We start from the raw sequence: 23,245 nt of genomic DNA on the forward strand, positions 1-23,245 counted from the left end.
TTCGTCACTTGTAGTTTTATTGGAATGTGGAAATGTTCTCGTTTTTCTGTGTCACCCTGTACTTTGTGAACCCGTGTCGCTTGCCCCCTTTTCTTGCTCCAGTCGGAAATGGTTCGTAGGAAGAACAACTGCCGATAAGCTTCCGTGTGGGGCCGAAACTCTCTAATTACAAGATAATTTAATTTTCTCTCATACTCTGCTGAAAATATGGTTTTCAAACATCTTGTTAAAGTCACTTGCCAATTCACATACTTCCTCCTCAGATGCATACACTGGCTGTAGATGTTTAGAGCTCCCCACTCGAAACGTGCACCGTTCATTGAAAATTAGCGTTACATAATCGTCCAGTAATCGAGTACGCCGTGCATTCCCTCATCTTACGGGAGTTACTTAAATTCAATTGACTGTTAATGTTTCGTAATAATTCGTTACGTGGATATCGTCTTTGAGCATCTCTGAGCACCAAATATTCTCCGGCGAGCGTCAACGGCCGTATAGTGTGTTTGTCATGTTTACTGGTAAGGGCTGTATGGGTCTGCAGGCACGCGCCGCCTAACCTGCAAGCCAAGTATTGCCATCTGCTCACGCTCGTATTTCTGCACTATATGGGCAACGGCGTGGCGCCATTTACTCGTATAACGTCTGGAAGGCAATTACAACTGGCAAAGGTAGCACCTGAGCAAAAAACACCTTGTGCCGCGCAACTATTTTAAGCGAAATTCTACCGAATCAATAGTCCAAATATTGTTTAAACATAGCAGGTTTGGCATCAAGTGTGCTGCGGTATGCATTTCTTGTCGGCAAATAAGTCGAGAACTTTGTTTCGCAGAGACATATGGTTGGAAATGGTGAAAGTACTAAAATAATCACACGATAAATACAGCCTCACCCGCCACCGTTGTGGCAGTCATACCAACTACTCAAACTAATTAAATGGGAGCGCGCGGTTAGTTTGTTATTCAATCTTTTTCTTTTTAATTTCGTACAGGCGATAACTTTTTAACCTACTTTCTTAAATGTTCTGAAAAAATGCACGACAGTAAGCACACAACCCCTGGATTACGGCGGAATACAGTTTAAGAATAGCTACCCTAGAGGAAAGCGACACTTCCTGTCCAAAATTAAACGAATTGTGCTTTAATGATGCCTTAAGTTGGAATTTGAAAATCTGAGATTGTTCAGTAGCCTTATTCATTTATGTTGGAAGCCCACTGAGATGGAATTTGCAGTTCGGTTTATACCTTTTGTAACACTGCAAGATCTTATCCACGCGGATTTTTTCTGTTCCTTTATATTAGTCATCGAAGGGTGAATGTTGCATGCCATTCTTAAAGAGTCGGCATTATTAGCCATAAATGTCGTGTGAAGGATTGTATCAGGTGGTTATAATTTAAACTGACGGTGTTCCGGGTGCTGCAGACTGGGCTGTATTCACCACACGACGTCGAAACATCGTAGGTACGTTCATTAATCGGTGCGCTCACGGGGTATGCTGAAACCTCTGACCATACCCTAATAAACGTGCAAGAACTATCTAGTGTTTCATCGTTCCTTTTTTCTGCACAACGCTACATTCTGATAGAGAGTCTGTATACAGAGAGTGTGGCCATAGGTGAAGTTGTCCGTGATTGGTTGATTAGCTTTGGCGCCGTTTTTCTGCCAAACGTCTCTCGCGCTTCCTATGTTCGCCGTTCTTTTGAGTTGAATTGATGTTCAGAGGACTTTTGGAAATGATTAAAAGGTATTTGAATTATTGAGAGACTTGTTATGCGTTGTGCATGCATGTTCGATTTAGTTGTATATCGTTTTTAGTACGTAATTAGCGTTTGCGTGCATACTGGTAGCATCACATGCCTTTCGTAAGCCAATATCTGACAGTTCTTGCTGGAAACGGGAAGTTCTTGTAATTTTTGTGCCATGCTCATTCGACTTTATAGCGTCAAACTTTATTTCGTTCCGAATCAGAACACTAGGCATTATTTTGGTTTCAGTATTATTACCTGACTGTTGACGCAGGCAAGTTGTAAGCACGTTTTCCGCAGTTGTCGTGGTTGCTGAAACATTATTCGTAGTAAATAATTGTAGGTACTCTTGAAGACAGTTTTTAATAGGTCTACTTACTGTGGGGTAGAAGGGATACGATAGTTTTCTTGTTATATTTGGTCGTTATTACAATACCCTACATTTAACATTACCTGATTTTTGTAATCTTTTTCGTTTGTTACCTACGAGAGGTATATATATATATATATATATATATATATATATATATATATGTGTGTGTGTGTGTGTGTGTGTGTGTGTGTGTGTGTGTGTGTTTGAAAGTCGTAAGCAGTTGTTTACTTGCGACATGCAAAAAGTTTGAAGACGTGACAAAGGTACTAATACGTCTCACACTTTTTGCGTGTCACAAGTAAAAAACTGCTACGACTTTCATTCATCTGACGTAGTACAGGTGCGTTAAATCTTTAGCATTATGCACTTCCGATACAAAACAAATGCTATACACGATATTTTTTAATTTACGTTACTTTCATTGCAATATGACTAGTAAACAAACTTTAAAGTAGATAAATGCAAGTAGCGAATAATTTTTACAGCCACTGTATCAAATTTTCCTGTGCTGTGCGTATTACGCTTCTATGAGTGTATTATAGCTGTAAAGAAAGACTTTTAACGAATGATTTCGCCATATTGTCTAGTGCTTTTGATTCGGTGAGTGTGTACTCCACTACTGGCCATTCAAAAGTCCCGCTCGTAGTTTGGCAGAAAAGTGGCCGCCGTATCGTCCGGTTGGCCACTCTCTCCCTATACAGGCTCTCTACATTCTGACTGCTTACAGCTCCAAATGTTCACCTGGTGGCAGAAAGTGGAACTACTACTCTTTTCAGCATACACTGCGAGCGCACCGATTAATGAACGTACCAACGATGTTACAGCGTCCTGCTATGTATACAACCCGCACTGACTGTCACCATGAACTGTTCTAAAACCTCGCAAGAGATTATTTCAGAAAAAAATCCGAATGCACCATTTGCTTTCAGTAAGGCACATGCTGATGTTAACCATTAGAATATTTGCAATGAAACAACAAATTTACTGTTACCAGTAACCATTTACTTATTTCCACTAAGCCTTTTGCAGGTTTACATCCCCAGGACGTGCGTTCATGTGGATGAACATGGCGTCCAGCCTGTGATTTCTTGTGTCATTCGACATCAATAAGGCACGGTAACTCCGTCCCGACAGGTCTCACATGGCCCAGTGGTACCGGTCGACCACTGTGTTGTCCTCAGATGGAAGGCGTCATTGTGTGCGGATACGGAGGGACAATTTGTCAGCACGCCGCTTCCCCAGCTGTTGTCGGTTTTTGTGGCGGTCACAGTAGAGCCTAACCAAAAACGTTCGCGTTTGAAGCTGCAGTATCTGTTTCTTTTATCAGCGTTAGGAGGGCGCGTGACAGCCTGTTATACTTCATTATTCATTTACATTTCACTTCACTTAGTAGACACTAACAATCTCGACCGCTAGAAGAATGTACTGGGTGCACAGGAGGAATGACCAGTATTCAGGGAAATTACAGGAACGGATCGTTCGAAGCGAAAAAGTGCAGTTAATTTTAGTTAAATTTTTAAAGTACGGGGGTCGTTCGATAATTAAAGTGACAAATTGGTCTGGAGAGAAAAAAAAACGTTTGTTTTTACAAAAGAATATTTTTCTACTGTTCAACATAATCCCTTGAACATTTTTGCACTTTTCCAACGAGCTACAAGCTCTTTTATTCCGGCTGCAAAGAAATCTTTATTTTGACGTTTGAACCAATTTCCCAATAACTTTTTCACGTCCTCGATGTCCTGGAACGTCTTCCCACGTAATGCCTCCTTCAGTCAGCCAAACAAATGGAAATCTGTAGGTGCTATATCAGGACTGTAATGGGGATGAGGCAGTACTTCCCAGCCCATTTTGTCCATAGTCTCACAGGTTGGTTGAGCAATAGGAGGACGTGCGTTGTCTTGCTGGGGAATCACACCTCTCCTCTGAGATCCACGACATCTCTCTCTCATGGTTGGCTTCACCTTCTTTAAAAGCATATCCGAGTAATACTGGCTGTTCATTGTACGCTGCCTTCGAGATAATCACAAAAATCTGGACCTTCAGCATCCCAAATCACCGTCAACATGACTTTTCCTGCTGATGCTTGGGTTTTGAACTTTTTCTTGACAGGTGGGTCAGTGTGCTTCCACTCCATGCTTTGTCTTTTTGATTCTGGCTCATAATAGTGAACCCACTTTTCATCACAAGTTAAAATTTTGTTGAGGAAGTGCTCACCTTCTCTTTCATAACGTTCCTTTAGCTCTGTGCACACGCTCAACCTTGTTTCCTTGTGTAGCCGCGTAATCTCCTTTGGGACCCATCATGCACGTGTTTTGCGGTACTTCAGCCTGTTTCAGATAATCTTATGAACTGTGCCAGTACTAACGTGAACCTGATCAATTATCATTTACACAGTCACACAGCGGTCGGCCCGAATAATGTCATCATTCGTCTTTCAAGGGAGGGAGTTGAAACTGCAACTGGTCGGTCAAAACTGTGTTCGTCAGTCACTGAGTCGCGACCGGTTTTGAACTGCTCTACGCACTTGTAAAAATTTGCACGATTAATACAACCTTCACAATAAACTTTTGAGTTTCTACGGTATAAGAGGGTCACTCCAAAAGAAATGCACACTATTTTTGTAAAAATACATTTTTCATTCTGCATGTGTGAAAGTTTTACAATGTGTAGATACACACTTCCCGCTGGTTTTCAAACTTAGTTCAACCTGTTTCCGTGAGTGGCGCCGTCACAGCATGTCTTCAAGATGGCTGCTACACTTGACGTTCGTCAGAAGCAACGTGCTGTCACAGAATTCCTGTGCTGTGAAAACGAGACGGTGGGAAACATCTATAAGAGTTTGAAAAAGGTGTATGGAGATGCTGCTGTCGATCACAGTACAGTTAGTCTGTGGGCAAGCAGGTTAGGTGATGAAAGTAGGCACGGCAATATTGAGGATTGTCCTCGCAGCAGCAGGCCTCGTACTGCACACTCTCCAGACAATGTGCAGAGTGTTAAGGAATTGGTGACTGCTGGCAGACGCATCACAGTGAACGAATTGTCACGCTACGTTGGGAGAGGGGCCTAAGTGTTTGCAGAATACTGAAAGTGTTGGCCTTAAAAAAGGTTTGTTCCAGGTGGGTTCCCAGGATGTTGACAGTGTTTCACAAAGAAACAAGAACAACGGTATGAAGCGAACTTTTGGAACAGTACGAGAATGGTAGAGATGAATTTCTTGGAAGAATTGTGGTAGTTGATGAAACATGGCTCCATCATTTTTCACCGGAGACGAAGAGGCACTCAATGGAATGGCATCATGCAAATTCACCCAAGAAAAAAAATTCAAAACTACACCTCTGCTGGAAAAGTTATGGCTACGGTGTTTTTAGATTTCGAAGGACTCTTGCTTGTGGACTTCATGCCAAGTGGAACCACCATAAATTCTGATGCATATGTGACGACACTGAAGAAACTTCAAGCTCGACTGAGCCGTGTTCGACCATATCGGCAAAAGCAGGTCGTTTTGCTGTTGCACGACAATGCAAGGCCACATGTCAGTCATAAAACCGTGGAAGCGATCACAAAACTCGGATAGACAACACTGAAACACCCGCCGTACAGTCCTGACCTGGCTCCATGTGACTATTATCTCTTTGGGAAACTGAAAGACTCTCTTCGTGGAACAAAGTTTGAGGATGATGACTCCCTCTGCCAAACAGTGGCTCCAATAGGTTGGTCCAGAATTGTACCGGGTATACAAGCGCTGGTTCCAAGATGGCGTAAGGCAGTGAAGAGGGATGGAAATTATGTGGAGAAATGAAAATATTGAACTTAAGAATGTATCTACACACTGTAAAACTTTCAAAGATGTAGAATAAAAGATGGATTAAAAAAAATAGTGTGCATTTCTTTTGGAGTGACCCTCGTATATTCACTGGTTTCTCGTAATCAGCAAGTAAAAAGGAATAACAGAACGCTGTTCGACTAATGTGGACGTTGAAATGTATTTTTGACGTTATAAACAAAAAATGTTGATACGTCAGCTGATCGGGGCTCAACACAGTGATGCGAACTTAAAGCCATGATTAAGTACCAAACTTGCCCTACTGACAGTTTTTTCCGAGAGCATGTTGTCTCTCTAGTTATTGAATGGCCCTCGCAGTTTTAGCCAGACCATTGTTTTTCCACGAGAAGAGTTGCAAAACATTTACGTATTCCACGGCAGTCTTCGCCCTGTCGTCTACACCACTAACAGCTGCCGCGCTGGAGGGCACTCTGCAGGCTCACCTTGAGACGGCGTATTTGCCGAGACGCCCGCTGCGTGGGCGTGAGGTACTCCTCGGTGTCGTCGGTGTGCGGCGAGCAGTGGACGACGTAGCGCATGCGCCGGCCGGAAAACGTGGTGCCGTTGCGCGCGAAGTAGGCGTGGTCGCACGACATGGAGGAGCAGGCGCTGCCGAAGCTGCGCACAGAGTCCGCGTCGTCCTCCGATTCGTCGCCGGCGCCGCTGGTATTGGCCCGACGGTCGCCCGGCGGGTTGCGGCGCGACAGGCGCGGCGTGCTGGTCGCGCTCACCGACTGCAACAAAAGGCGGGCGCGTTGCGCAGTCACAGCACGAGCTGGTGCGCCACGACGAGGGGGGCGCCACAAGTAGGCAGTATCATCATTACTGGGGTGGTGCATAAGTTTAATAAACACACAGATACAAATAACAGAGACTTTAGTCGTCAGCAATATACACCACTGGCCATTAAAATTGCTGCACCAAGAAGGAATGGAGATGATAAACGGGTATTCATTCGACAATTATACTAGAACTGACAAGAGATTACATTTTCACATAGTTTGGGTGCGTAGATCCTGAGAAATCAGTACCCAGAACAACCACTTCTAACCGCAATAACGACCTTGATACGCCTGGGCATTGAGTCAAACAGAGCTTGGATGGCGTGTACAGGTACAGCTGCTCATGCAGCCTCAACATGATACCACAGTTCAGCAAGAGTAGTGGCTGGCGAATTGTGACAAGCAGGTTGCCTGGCCACCATTGACCAGACGTTTTCAATTGGTGACAGATCTGGAGAATGTGCTGGCCAGGGCAGCAGTCGAACATTTTCTGTATCCAGAATGGCCCGTACAGGACCTGCAACATGCGGTCGTGCATTATCCCGCTGAAATGTACGGTAGAGACACCGGTCATAACACATCTGAAATGTAACGTGCACTGTTCAAAGTGCAGTCAATGTGAACAAGAGGTGAACGAGACGTGTAACCAATGGCACCCCATTCCATCACTCCGGATAATACGCAGGTATGGTGATGACGAATACACGCTTCCAATGTGCGTTCATCGCGACGTCGGCAAACACGGATGCAACCATCATGATGCTCTAAACAGAACCTGGATTCATTTAAAAAAAAGTAAAATGACGTTTAGCCATTCGTGCACCCAGTTTCGTCGTTGAGTAGACCATTGCAGGCTGCTCCCGTCTGTGATGCAGCGTCATGGGTAACCGTAGCCACGGTCTCCGAGCTGATAGTCCATGCTGCTGCAAACGTCGTCGAACTGTTCGTGCAGATGGTTGTTGTCCTTCAAACGTCCCCATCTGTTGACTCAGGGACCGAGACGTGGGTGTACGATCCGTTACTGCCATGCGGATAAGATGCCTGTCATCTCGACTGCTAGTGATACGAGGCCGTTGGGATCCAGCACGGCGTTCCGTATTACCCTCCTGAACCCATCGATTCCAGATTCTGCTAACAGTCATTGGATCTCGACCAACGCGAGCAGCAATGTCGCGATACTATAAACCGCAATCGCGATAGGCTACAATCCGATTTTGATCAAAGTCGGAAACGTGATGGTACGCATTTCTCCTCCTTACACGAGGCATCACAACAACGTTTCACCAAGCAACGCCGGTCAACTGCTGTTTGTGTATGAGATATCGGTTGCAAACTTTCCTCACGTCAGCACGTTGTAGGTGTCGTCACCGGCGCCAATCTTGTGTGAATGCTCTGAAAACCTAATCATTTGTATATCACAGCATCTTCTTCCTGTCGGTTAAATTTTTGAGAGACAGAGAATGAATGGAGGGCATATACAAAGCGAGAATGTGATACTTTGTTAAAAAAAAAAACATGTAAATAAATGCGTGAAAAAGCTGTTGTGAATTAGGCGAACTTGTTACGTAAGGTATGTCCGAGTGAAATGGCTCTGAGCACTATGGGACTTAACCTCTATGGTCATCAGTCCCCTAGAACTTAGAACTACTTAGACCTAACTAACCTAAGGACAGCACACAACACCCAGTCATCACGATATGTCCGACTGAGTTTGATTTTATAAAAGTCAACCAGAACGGACGTTGAATATCAAATTTGTTATTAATCCATTCTGTGGAAGCGAATCTTACTTTGTTTTCATTAAAATTCATTTAGTTTTGGAATTGCGAGATTTCTAGTCTAAATTACGCGTGGTAATCTGATTGGTTGACGTTATAAATACCGCAAGTATAGATGTGCTCGAAATGATTTGATTGATTGCTTAACATACTAGCCAACAAGAAATCAGCATTTCCTGTGCGTTGGCGTGAACTTTGCGCATCAGATCCAGGAATCTGACTGAGTCGCTCGGGAGCCGTCTTCTCGTAAACGTGTATGTTAAACTGCGCTGATCAAATTCTTCCAAAATGAAGAAATTCGCGTGGTTGGTCGGTTTTCGTGTGGTTGAAAAAAGCGACCACAGTATTGAGCATTTTGTGAAAGTTTGAGCGTTGTGAGTGGTTTACTTTAGGCGATATTCGCGTGTGAACATTTCAAGTCGTACACAAACTTCGCGTGGAGTTTTTTGTGCGCATTACGAGACTTATTTGCAAGAAGCCGACTGAACGTGTTATCTCGCAAGCAGTCGTGGGTCAGTGACTGTTTAGGAAGTTCAAAATATCGGGTCGGACTATATAACTTCTGGCTGCTTTCGGGTGTTAACTTGTAGCAGAGACAGCAACATTGCATAATTCATGTCGGGATATTAAAGACGGCCTTGGTAGCTATTTTCCGAGTTTTAAAGACAAAAAACCAACTTAAAGGAAATTTTAGATGTGTTTTCAAACGAGTCATGCCAAAGTCCCGGACACTCGATAGTTTAACTAACTTTCAGCTACTGCCCATTAACTGGAGTTATTTGGACATTGCATGGTAGGTATTTAGTCGAATTTTCGTCAACGCTGCTTTTGTCGGCTCAACCACTATCTGCCATCGCAGAGCGAAGGGTCAGACAACCTGAAGCCTATCCAGGTAAGTGGACTGACTGTTTTAAAGATAGTGAGAGATTAACCCGCCCCCGCAAGCCAACGTGAGTAGTAAATCAAAGTAAGCACTGTAGGACCAATTTTCCAATGGCAAACCGGTAGTAGACCAAATTTTATGCTACAAGAATCTGCCTTTATTGCAAGTTTTTCTTTAACAGAAAAGCATACATTAACGGTAATCTTATTTTTTATAACAATAGGACTCATTTAGAATACAAGTCAAAACAAGCGATTTTGCTGTATTTCAAAGAACCAAATTGATTGGCAAAGTTTTACAGAAGTTCGAAATATAGCCCATACTTCAATGCGAGATGCTTTTAATAATTTCCACTACGAAATTCTGTCTCGAAATATGGCAGAAAACCAAAAGAGATTCTGGTCATACATAAAGCACACCAGTGGCAAGACGCAATCAATACCTTCACTGCGCGGTAACAACGGTGAAGTCACTCATGACAATTTTTTTCATATAGTTCAGTAAGCTTAAATCACTTAATAAAGGCAAGGTCTCCGGTCCAGACTGTATACCAGTCAGATTCCTCTCAGAGTAGGCTGATAAAATAGCTCCATATTTAACAATTATATACAACCACTCGCTCACAGAAAGATCCGTACCTAAAGACTGGAAAATTGCTCAACTCACACCAATACCCAAAAAGATAAGCAGGAGTAATCAGCTGAAGTACAGGCCTATATCACTAGCGTCGATTTGCAGTAGGGTTTTGGAACATGTACTATGTTCGAGCATTATGAAGTACCTCGAAGAAACCGATTTATTTGACACGTAGCACGGATTCAGAAAATATCGTTCTTGTGAAACACAACTAGCTCTTCACACTGATGAAGTAATAAGTGCTATCGACAGGGGATGTCAAATTGATTCCATATTTTTAGATCTCCAGAAGGCTTTAGACAACGTTCCTCACAAGCGTCTTCAAACGAAACTGCGTGCCTACGGAGTATCGCCTCAGTTGTGCGACTGGATTCGTGATTTCCTGTCAGAAAGGTCACAGTTCGTAGTAATAGACGGAAAGTGATCAAGTAAAAAACAAGTAATATCCGGCGTTCCCCAAGGAAGTGTTATAGGCCCTCTATTGTTCCAGATCTATATTAACGACATAGGAGACAATCTGAGTAGCCGTCTTAGATTGTTTGCAGATGCTGCTGTCATTTACCGCCTTGTAAAGTCATCAGATGATCAAAACGACTTCTAACTTATTCACCTGAGTACTAAAAGAAATCTGCTAAATTTCGATTACGCGATAAATCAAATAACCTGAGGGCTGTAAATTCAACTAAATACTTAGGGATTACAATTACAAATAACCGAAATTGGAACGTTCACATAGATAATATTGTTGGTAGAGCAAACCAAAGACTGCGATTCATTGGCAGAACACTGAAGGTGCAACAGGTCTACCAAAGAGACTGCTTACACCACGCTTGTCCGCCCTACTCTGGAGTATTGTTGTGCGGTGTGGGATCCGCATCAGGTGGGACTGAAGGATGGCGTTGAAAAAGTACAAAGAAGGGCAGCTCGTTTTGTATTATCGCGAAATAGCGGAGATAGTGTCAGAGACATTATACGTGAATTGGAGTGGCAATCATTAAAACAAAGGCGTTTTTCGTCGCGACGGGGTCTTCTCATTAAATTTGAATTACCAGTTTTCTCCTCCGATTGCGAAAACTGTTGTATTGCCACCCACCCTCATAGGAAGAAATGATCATCACGATAAAATAAGAGAAATCAGGGCTCGCACAGAAAAATGTAAGTGCTAGTTTTTCCCGCGTGCCGTTCGAGAGTGGGACAGTAGAGAGGCAGCTTGAAGGTGGCTCATTGAACCCTCTGCCAGGCACTTTATTGTGAATAGCAGAGTAATCGTGTAGATGTAGATGTTGGTTATAAAACCAGTTCTCAGAACTTCTTCGTACTAGTTACAGTTGCGTTTCATTTTTTACTGTATACTTCATAGATAATTGCACACACTTTAATTCGAATTAAATTAATAATGAAAGGCTAAAATTTTTCCCACCACCACTCCACACCTCTCACATCGAGACTAATACGTCTTACAGTACAAAAAGTTTAGAATACTTAGTATCGATATCGACACCACAGATATCCATACTTACAAAAACATCAAACGTCCGTAACAATACACTGCTCTGCACTACACTGGCGCAACAAACACGAACCTTCCTTCCCGCGCTCGCCGGTTCGTCGACCTCGGGTGAAAGCAACACCGCCGTAACAGGAGCACCGACTGAAGTAGAAGGAACGTACAGCTGGCGGAACGGCCGACCGCTCTGGTCAGCAAGTGACTGACTACCTGCTGAGTTGCAGAGCGCCACAGCTCCGCATTCCTCCCCACGTGAGTGACGGCTAAGGCGGCCCGCTCACTGAGCCACCTTAAGTCGCTGTTCGCCAAACAAGTCACCTGTTTGGGCTGCCTTGCAACATACCTTGACAGTGTTGCCACTGCGCGCAGTAAATTAGTATTATGCACAATGGAATTCGGGCGATTTTTCTTTAGGCATGCTCACTATTTGCGTCACTGTTTGCTTGAAAAATAACTACACCGAGTGATTAAAAAATATTCATCCGATTTCACGTGTCTATATCTTCTCCACAAACGAAGACAGAAACTTGGGGTGAATTTTACCTTCCGCATTGAAACCAGAAGTTTACCTTGGTGCCAGTTGTAAGTAGCCAGTTCATGTCGTTTCTGGTTCTACAATTCTGTTCAGTTTCGTAGCTAGTCTTATCTTATGTCAAAACTTATTTGAGTCATTTCTCAAACCGTCGATATTATTCAATAGAGTACCATTTTCGTCAGCTGGTCTGTTACGATGTGAAAGATGTACAAGCCGGCCGGTATGACCGAGCGGTTCTAGGCGCTTCAGTCCGGAACCGCGCTGCTGCTACGGTCGCAGGTTCGAATCCTGCCTCGGGCATGGATGTGTGTGATGTCCTTAGGTTAATTAGGTTTAAGTAGTTCTACGTTCTAGGGGACTGATGACCTCAGAAGTTAAGTCCCACAGTGGTTAGAACCATCCAGCCAAACATATACCCTCGTAAAAACCGGATGGTTATTTTCAAGATGAAATAATGTATCCTTTGTACTCGTAAAGTAAAATTTACCCCAAGTTTCTGTCTTCATTCATGCAGAATAAGGAAGTCTTGCTAAACTGGATGAATATTTCTGGAACATCATGAGGATTCTGCCGTGTGAAAAACGTAATTTATTGCTGTTACCTCTTCACTCATACATGGGTCGGCGAAGTTACAGCACCAGTAGAGCCCTTACCGTTGCACAACACCAAAGTTCTCGTTTACGTTGCGGCCTATCACCTGTAGTACAACTGATATTTTAACACAATTTTCCCTCTCATGGTGGTAGTGTACACTACTGCCAATTAAAATTTCTACACCACGAAGATAACAAGCTACAGACGCGAAACTTAACCCACAAGAAGAAGATGCTGCGATATGCAAATGATTAGCTTTTCTGAGCATTCACACAAGGTTAGCGCCGGTGCCCACACCTACAACGTGCTGACATGAGGAAAGTTTCCAACCATTTCTCACACACAAACAGCAGTTGACCGGCGTTGCCTGGTAACGTTTTTGTGATGCCTCGTGTAAGGAGGAGAAATGCGTGCCATCGTGTTTCCGAGTTTTATAAAGGTCCGATTGTAGCCTATCGCGGTTGCAGTTTATCGTATCGCGACATTGCTGCTAGCGTTGGTCAAGATCCAATGACTGTTAGCAGAATATGGAATCGGTGGGATCAGGAGTGTAACACGGAACGCCGTGCTGGATCTCAACGGCTTCATATCACTTGCAGTCGAAGTGACAGGCATCTTATGCGCAAGGCTGTAACGGATCGTGCAGCCACGTCTCGGTCCCCGAGTCACCAGATGGGGACGTTTGCAGGACAATAAGCATCTGCACGAACAGTTCGACGACGTTTGCAGCAGCATGGACTATCAGCTCGGAGACCGTAGCTACGGTTACCCTTGACGGTGCATCACAGACAGTAGCGCCTGCAATGGTATACTCAACGACGAAACTGGGTGCACGAATGGCTAAACGTCATTATACTTTTTTTTTAATGAATCCAAGTTCTGTTTAGGGCATCATGATGGTTGCATCCGTGTTTGCCGACGTCGCGGTGAACGCACATTGGAAGCGTGTATTCGTCATCGTCATACTGGGGTATCACCAGGAGTGATGCTATGGGGTGCTATGGTTACACGTCTCGGTCACCTCTTGTTCGCATTGACGGCACACTGAACAGTGGACGCTGCATATGAGATGTGTTACTACCCCGTGGCTCTACACTTCATTCGATCCCTGCGAAACGTTACATTTCAGCAGGATAACGCACCACCGCATATTGCAGGTCCTGTACGGGCCTTTCTGGATACAGAAAATGTTCGACTGCTGCTCTGGCCAGCACATTCTCCAGATCTGTCACCAATTGAAAACGTCTGGTCAACGGTGGCCGAGCGACTGGCTCGTCACAATACGCCAGTCACTACTCTTGATGAACTGTGGTATCGTGTTGAGGCTGCATGGGCAGTTGTACCTGTACATGCCATCCCAGCTCTGACTCAATGCCCAGGCGTATCAAGGCCGTTATTACTGCCAGAGGTGGTTTTTCTGGGTACTGATTTCTCAAGATCTTTGCACCCAAATTGCGTGACAATGTAATCACATGTCAGTTCTAGTATAATATATTTGTCCAATGATTACTTTCTGTCCTCCCTTACTCAACTTTCTATGGTGTACGTATGACTTCACGATTTGTTGCTGATAGCTGCATCGGCGCCTTCATTTATCATCTGCATTTCCTCTTGGTGTAGCAATTTTAATGTCCAGTAGTGTACTTAAACCTAACTAACCTAAGGACATCACACACATCCATGCCCGAGGCAGGATTCGAACCTCCGACCGCAGCAGCAGAGCGGTTCCGGACTGAAGCGCCTATAACCGTTCGGCCACAACGGCCGGCGAGAAAAATTAGGGGGAACTCACTGATGATGGTGTGACAATACAGAAAAATGTATGAGTAAAGGGAGGAAAAACCATAATTCACAACTAATAAAATGTTCCGGGCTTTTATGCCGTGGTCGAATGGATTTCACCTTAAAACCCACGATTTCGTCCCCATCTGCCGAGAACATTTTCAAGGGGGATCGTAGCTTCTTTGAATTTCAGATTCACAACCTGGTTCGGTGACGACCTGACTGATGCCCGCCATATATCCCGACAACTAGGAGGGACGGTCTGGGGTTGGTTGGCATCCACGGTGCCACCTCAGCACAGCGCTACGTGGACGACATTCCACGTCCCGCTTTGTTGACATGCACGGTAAGCCGTCTTACCCTACGTTTCAGCAAGATAGTGCCCGCCCGCACACGGCGAGTGTTTCTACCGCTTGTCTTCGTGCTTGGAGTACCCTATCTCGGCCAGCAAGGTCCCCGCATCTCTCCCCAATTCAGAACGTTTGGAGTGCTGTGAGCAGGGCTCTCCATCCAGCTCCGGATTTTGCCGATTTGACGTGTCAATTGGGCCGGATTTGCCACGATATCCCCCAACAACAACTTTATCATTCATAGCCAAGTCGGATAACTGTTTTCCCTTCTTTGAGTTTATTACAGAGGCTAGCCATGATCAAATTCGGGGATATGCGTTCCAACTTTACGGAGGTCGGTCCCTTTTGGGAGGTAACCAACTTCAAATGTCCACTGCATATAGTTTCCGTCGCAATGCCCGGTCGTCCAGAGACGACCGCCGCTTTTCGCTATTCTATCGGGTCAGCACATCTTTCTGCGCTCAGTCCATACTGCAACCACTCACGTAACCTGTGGAGAGTTGCATTGCCACCTGGTACTAGCTGAACACAATCTACAGCGGTCCAAAGCAACCAGTGAGCACTTTGTTATGCCCTCCTTTTTCCGTCGACCTGGATGGATCACAGATAAATTTTACATTGAGTCTCAACACAATACTGAATTACATAATAGCCAAGTAAAGAAACAGACAGGAAGCAAAATTTTATTGCGGAACCAATTTTTTTTATATATTTCATGTGGTTCCATCACATGGCGTTTCAGTTAGGAGCCGCACTGCTGATATGCTCGCAGCTTCGAATCCTCCCTCGGGCATGGATGTGTGGGATATCCTTAGGTTAGTTAGCTTTAAGTAGTTCTAGGGGACTGATGACCTCAGATGTTAAGTCCCACAGTGCTCGGAGCCATTTTGAACCACCACAAAAAAGTTTCCTGATCTTCAGCTCCAGTTACATATTTTCAGGCCACTGGACAATTGGAACAGGACTATAATTCCTTTGTCTGGTTATGAAAATGGCCTAGGTGCACGCACCCAAGAAGTGACGACAGTGTTTTGTCTGGGCAGCAGTGTTTTGTTCCGCCAGGCCGTAGCATGACGTAGCTCCTGCGGCCGCAGGCTTGCCATAGGCTTCTCAATAACACAGGTAAAAACGCACACGTCACAATACACTGCACGTCGCGGAAGTTCCAAAACCAGTGAAAGAGTAAAATAAAATATATAAAAATAACTAATTATAATTAATTAACGAAGGTTTCTGTCACAGTCGCATGTAGGCTAATATTTTATTGGTGGTTAGTTTCTGACACTTCTGTTCATTCTCAAACCAATACCTACATTAGAAGGTGCAACATCATTAAAAAAAGGGAAGAGATCCAAAATGTTTAGTTGCATAAATGATTTTCAAACACTTGTAATTCATTTCCTCTCCCAAATACATATTCAAAATTGTATCACAGTGTACGTTTCACTGAAACACAACGTATTGATTAGATAATACAACACTGACGTTGATGCTCCCAGCGCTTAGTGCATGTACTCCGGGTAATGAAAAACATCCACGTGCTGACGTTGACACAGGGCAAATCTAAACATAAGTAGAATCCAAACCCGTCATTCCGTCTACCATCGTCAGTTGGAGTGTTATGTGAGTAGAATGTACACGAACGAAGAGAAGGTAGAAATGCTACTCATCAATGGGGAATGCAAGTTAACAGAACAGTAATTCCAATACTGTTTTCTTATGTACGGGTACATTTAGTACAGCAGTTTAGTTCTTTTTAATACTGTTGTGTAGAGTAGGCATACAGTGAAGGGTGTCCTTCCTACAAACTGTATCGACATAACGTTTCTTTTATTGTTGTTGTTGTTGTTGAAGGTAGGTGAAATGCTACGCAGGCAGCGAAACTGTACAGAGAGCGATATCCTGACAAGAACCCACCTTCCCGAGAGATGCCTCCTCGTCTTGTTGCGACGCTTCGGGAAACGGGAAGTTTCAACCCACGACAACGCATTCGTCGTAGCACTCGCACAGACGAAGCTGCCGAAGTTCATGTTCTCACATCCGTTGCTAAGAATCCACATCTGAGCACACGACAGCTTGAACATGAGATTGGCATTCCTAAAACCACTGTACATCTTATTCTTACACGTCACCGGTTCCATCCTTATCATGTACATCTATATCAAGAATTGCATGGGAATGATTTCCAGAATCCTGTACAGTTCTGTCAGTGGGCAGAGCAGCAAATCCTTGCCAAACCAAACTTCTTCTCCAATATTCCATTTACCGATGAATGTTCCTTCCCAAACGAATGACAGGCAAACACAAGGAACATGTATTATTGGTCCAGCGACAACCTACTATGGCTTAGACAAGTAGAACATCAGCGTCAATGGAGAGTTAACGGCTGGTGCGGGATGCTTGTTACTACAATTATTTGCCCTTATTTCTTCAATGGTAGTCTAAACGGCACAGCGTATGCCAACTTCCTCAGATGAGTTCTTCCTCCTATTGTGGATGAAGTGCCGCTAAGAACCTGAATGCTTATGTGGTATCAATGACAATGGATATCCACCACATAATGCCTTGCGTCCACGTAGCGTTCTGAACCGAAGCTATCCTGCCAGATGGAATAGACTGGTCGTGGAGGAACAGTTACTTGGCGTGCTAGGTCTCCTAATTTAAATCCTATGGATGTTTTTCTTTGGGGGATGCATTAAAGATGTTGTCTATCGCGATATTTCAACAACTCCAGAGGACATGCAGGAACATATCGTGATTGCCTGTAATTCTCTTCAGCAGGCAACACTGGAAGCAGTAAATAATTATTTCGTTCAACGAGTCCACCAGTGTATCGGTCTCCAGGGTCACCACTTTGGGTGCCTTTGAATTTTCTACTCCTGGGCAATGGTACAGGAGAGTCAAAGTAAACTTTGTATTGTGTTTTTATTTGGGGTTTTCATTTGTTTTCAAACAACTACGGCAAGTGGACGAGTTTGTGATCCCGGGCTGTCAATGTTGCGTTGTGTAATTAATAACGTGTTGTGTTTCAGTGAATGGCACACTGTGATACATTTTTGAATAGGTCTTTGGGAGAGGAAATGAATTACCGATAAAAAATACAGAGTGCCATTTAAAAAAGTCATACTGCTGTTCATATCTTTGTAAAGAAACAAAACTACAACGAAGGCAATCATGGTGATCGGTGTCACCCTGACGGCTAACGAACATTTGCTTGGAACATTTTGTAATTTGTAACTGGACAAACGGTTATTTAGGGTGAAATTAGAATTATATTAATACTTTCAGCTGTTAACGGACGTTGATATATATCAACGGGGACAGGTGAAAATGTGTGGCCCGACCGGGACTCGATCCCTGGATCTCCTGCTTACATGGCAGATGCGGATGGTGTTGCATTTAAAGAAGTGTCAAGTATAGGAAATTGTAACGAGATACAGGAAGACATGCAGAGAGTCGACGCTTTGTACAGAGATTCGTAGCTGACTCTCTCAATGTAAGCAAATGTTATTTATTGCGTCTAAATAGGTGGAAAAATCCATTATTGTTTGATTACGTGAGTGCTAAACAATCAAGGGAACCTATCACATCGATTAAACATCTGTGTACGGAACGATAACATAAAACTAATCGCAGGAATGGCCAATGCCAGACAGGTTCTTTGCTGGATCCTCATGAAGTGAAGCCTACCCACGAAAGGACAGTAGCTTACAAAATCTTCGTTCGATCGATATTTTAATACTCCTACTCGCTCTAGGATCCAATCCAGATACAACAGATATACGAAATTTAAAAAAAAAAAGTCAAAGAAGAGCAGCGCGTTTCGCCACCGGCTCTCTTAGTAAGAGTGAAAGCGTCACGGAGATGCTGAGCCACTTGCAGTAGCAAGCGCTACAAGAGAGTGCATCACACAGAGTGGTTGACGGGTCGACAGTTAAAATTACTAAAGCGTATGTTTATGGAAGAGTCAGCCCATAAATTTCTCCCTCCCTACATTCGTTGCGAAAAGGCCTTGCAACTAACATTAGATGGATTCGAGCGCACCAACAATCTTTTTTCCCAAGCACCATTTACGAATGGACACACACACACACACACACACACACACACACACACACACACACACACACACACATTTTTCATCCCTCAGCAGCAATTGTAAAACGAAGGCAGTGAGTTTCCTCAGATCGGCAGATCTACACGAACTCAGCTTTGGCTGTGCCGGGCTTATAACGCGAACACAATGTCTGTGGAAAACCACTTCCCGACCTCGCCATTACTGCCTCTCCGGTCTCAATAGTTGCTTTGGCATAAAAACAAGTGCCACAGATTGCTCGAAGGTTGACTTCGCAAGTTACTTCCTACATACTTTTTCTCCTCTCTTTCAATACGACAGCTGTGTTCTCTTTGGGCCTGTTTGCTCGAAGTAGCTGAAAGGATTTTTTTTAAAAAGAGTACCTTGTTCCTAAGACAGCGTGACTGACTCTTTGGGAACCTAATAAATGTAGAGGACGAAGACCAAACAGAAAAACGAGACCAGAGTGAACGACAATGTAATGATAACGAAACTACAACGCTCAAGTTTATGACGCATTTAAAAACCCAAAGAAAAGTAATCAGTAGAAGATAAGATACTGGACAACGCTGTTGATACAAAAAAAAAAAAAAAAAAAAAAAAAAAAAAAAACGGTGACAGCAGAAGAACTTGAAAACTAACTTTTGCAGATCATTTTCTACCAATATTTCCACACAAATTTTATTCAGACTTCTGTACCTATCACTTGTTTCAAATCGACGTGGTGGGATACGCAGACTGATCCTCCGGTGCAGTGCATGTAAATCGGATCTTATTTGGGTGTAAAAAAAAAAAAATAGTCAACGGAAAGTAATAAATTCGTTCAAAAAAAATGGTTCAAATGGCTCTGAGCACTATGGGACTTAACATCTATGGTCATCAGTCCCCTAGAACTTAGAACTACTTAAACCTAACTAACCTAAGGACAACACACAACACCCAGCCGTCACGAGGCAGAGAAAAGCCCTGACCGCGCCGGGAATCGAACCCGGGAACCCGTGCCCGGGAAGCGAGAACGCTACCGCACGACCACGAGATGCGGGCCAATAAATTCGTAAATATGCTCGTGAACTCTAACAGTGAGCTAACCATTTGCCTGAGGGAAGTGTTTATCCCCAGAAACGTAAAAGTTTACAGGCTGTTTCGGGCATAAAGTGTATTCGTCTTTTCTCTCTAAAAAACTTTGCTGTTCTTTTTCGAGTAAAATGGATTTTAAGCAAACCAATACGAGAAAATCGAATGATTAATTTTACATTGCTGGAAACTAAAGAAAAATGGAGCAACGGCCGCAACTGAAGAGTTCCAGTAGTTAACTTCGTACAGAATTAGTGCCGTTGAATAGAGTTCTGTCGCCTGAATTTTATTTTTTTGTAATGTTTTATTTTTTGTTTCCTGTACAAAATCGATTATATCAAGATACTCTTCCTCGAGCTGACTATATAAACGACGTGTAGAAAAAGATGGTTTTTTTTTCCCTTTAAGAGATTTGTTTTTTTAATACTGCAGTGAGGGACACACTATCTTACGACATCTACACGTTACTAAACATTATTTTAGCCCACATAAAGCTGGGTACAGATGAACGTATTTTCCTATGGCGCTTTACTGTGATAACCCGTACTTGTGCAGGAGGAGACAATGGTGGTGGTGGTGGTGGTGGTGGTGGTGGTGGTGGGATTTTCACAGCGGACGGCCACCGCATGGAACGGGAGAGGCAGCTGATCTAAGGGTTCCCCACAAGCAGCACTTGGAAACTACAGCTAGCTAGTCTACATACTATAATATTAACAGATACTAGTACAAAAATAATTCAACAGTTTATTAACAAAAACACAATAGCTTACAGGATTACGCTGAAATTGCAATAGAAGGAGCGATTTACGTAGTCTGACTTGTCAACCATTTTCTCTTTTTCTTGTTGTCATGTTGAAATGTGTCCAAAACCCAATAGCGTTTACATAATTTCACCTCACTAACACGCTAAAGCACTCATAATTGCGACAGAATCCTGAAACAATCTCTTATTAAACATACAACTGAGGACATGTAAGCAATAGCTTATGAAAAGTTCATAACTGGTATAAATAAAAACGCGTAATTTTTTTATTTCATCAATTATCGATGACCAGTTACTCATATATTGTGGCAAATAAATTTTTACATATTACTTACGTTACGAAATTCTCTCCACTTTGCAAATTATAATTTGCCAAAAACCAAATTATAATCTGCCAGAACTCGTTTCGATAAGTAACCTTTATGAGATATGATGAACGTTATGAATATCTCACTTTCATTCTATTGTTTGCCGGTCCGAGATGCAGTGAGTGTGCTAAACATAATCAATTTTCTCGAGATTTGAGATACATACACATATCCACTTAAATTTAAAGAAGAATTCAACATGTTTGCTACGTTTTTGCAGGCTGCCCTGTATGACCTAAAATGCACCGAATGCAAACCCCAGTTTTCACTGCAAACTATTCGATTTCGTGAGATAGATTACGTAATGTTGAAATTAAATGTTTCGCCAGAAAACCGGCCAGTGTATTTTTTTTTCTTTTTTTTCCTGACTGTTTGACGCAAACGGCGTTTAAGCTTTAATTAGTAAGCCACACTGATACTCCGACCTCTTAACAGGAATACGTGGTGCAATATGCCGTTAAAATCTAACATATCTTACCGCCCATGTCCAGCTTTTTTCGGTCTTCAGATCCAGACTGACTTCATCTAACGACTCTTTGGCAACTTGGACTCGCCGTAGTTTTTGTTCGAAATTCAATGATTTCGAAACAAATTTTGCTGTGAAATGTTTCATATCTAAAAAAAAAAAAATCCGGAAAAATGCATTCCATGAGCTAACTGGTATCCTAACACCAGCAGCGACTTCTGCGATTGCGAATTGGCGATAATTCATAATCATTTCTTTCACTCTATGCAAGATTTCATTTGTTGATATGTTGGGCCGTCCAGAGCGCTCATCGCCAGCATCTTCACGGACTTCTTTGAAACGCTTATAGTACTCACAGCATACTCACTAACACCAATACTTGACATTTTAAAACTATGCTGCACTTTGTTTCGTTCTTATAGCCGTTACTACCAGAACACAAGTAACCTTATTGACAGCTGACAACATACTAAATATCAGCAATGGCTGACACTATACAGATATTTTTCAGACAACTTTATAAACACAACGAAAGAACTGTACGAATCAAACACAACACATGAAATTACAAAATTTGCGTTACTTTTAGAACACACCTCGTATTGACGGGACTATTCAAGATTAGTGCATCCTTGTCAGACGGTCAATAAAGCGTCCTATTGCGATCTTGCAAGACGTTTTCGGGAGGACATGACGAGAAAACGTCCACATCATTCAGGAATTTTTTACGAAAAGCGACCTCACAGTTGTTCCCTGCCTATTTTATTCAATCTGTGTGACTACTTCGTCTTCCGTAAAATCAAAACGAAGTCGAAGGGAAAAAGATTTGATTCGATACAAGTGATTCAAGCGGAATTGCAGAGGTGCTATACACCCCAACAAAGGTGATTCAATCGGAATTGCAGAGGTACTATACACCCCAACAAAAGAACACTTCTAGGCTGCATTTCAAATGTGACACGAACATTGGGATCGGTATAGACCCTTCCAAGGAGACTACTTTGAAGGTACAAAACAACATCTAGGTAAGAAGCAAGAATTTACATTAATCAGTTTTGGGAACTTTTGGATACAATTTCGAAAGTCAGTGTAACAGGAAACAGTAATACTTTATCTGTCAGCATTATCGGACGTTGCGTCCATAGTTTCCTCTGATAGATCTCAAGCTGTCACGACTTTATTAGTAAACGGTTCACTTTTGACCATCAAGCAGCGTACAGTTGTTTCCGCAGTGTTTGACAAGTTCTTTAGAATATTCTGTTACGGGGAGAAACCCGACTCTTGCACCCAACGCGGAGAGGTGACCACGGAGAAACTCGAAACCGCAAGAGAACGGCGGCCCGGTCGTAAACAGCGGCGTTGCAGCCAATGACTCGTGACCGGGGCCACGCCGCCTAATGGCCGATTACAAACAAAGGAGTGAGCGCGTTGTTCCTGTCGTCGTTGCATCCACGCCGTGTACAACAGCTGACCAAATTACTCATGGACTTCATCCCGACTGCTCGGAGAGCGTTACGTTGGAAGACAAGGGAGGGGAGCGAAATCAGGGTCGGACAAGCACTGCGAGACCGGTACAACACCGGACTCTGATTAAAACACAGATTTAAAATTTACGTGGAGTTGAGATGTTTCCGCCGTGTAATCTAGGTTCGGTTTGGTCACCTCTCTTCTTATTTCTTCTTCATGTTTATAGTCTGATTATCGTGGATAAGTA

The 23,245-nt window shown here is 43.3% G+C and overlaps 1 protein-coding gene across 3 annotated transcripts in view; it reads right to left on the bottom strand.

The window, feature by feature from the left end:
* LOC126336397 (protein quick-to-court) overlaps nucleotides 1-23,245 on the bottom strand; it is a 334,356-nt gene that overhangs the window by 100,102 nt on the left and 211,009 nt on the right. For all 3 annotated transcript variants that reach the window (XM_050000076.1, XM_050000075.1, XM_050000077.1), the window contains exon 3: nucleotides 6,382-6,672. In XM_050000076.1, the coding sequence (XP_049856033.1) occupies nucleotides 6,382-6,672 (291 nt within the window). The remainder of the gene's footprint in view (nucleotides 1-6,381; nucleotides 6,673-23,245) is intronic.

Source organism: Schistocerca gregaria, chromosome 2 (genome assembly GCF_023897955.1).
Source record: "Schistocerca gregaria isolate iqSchGreg1 chromosome 2, iqSchGreg1.2, whole genome shotgun sequence".
NCBI classification, from domain to species: Eukaryota; Metazoa; Arthropoda; class Insecta; order Orthoptera; family Acrididae; genus Schistocerca; species Schistocerca gregaria.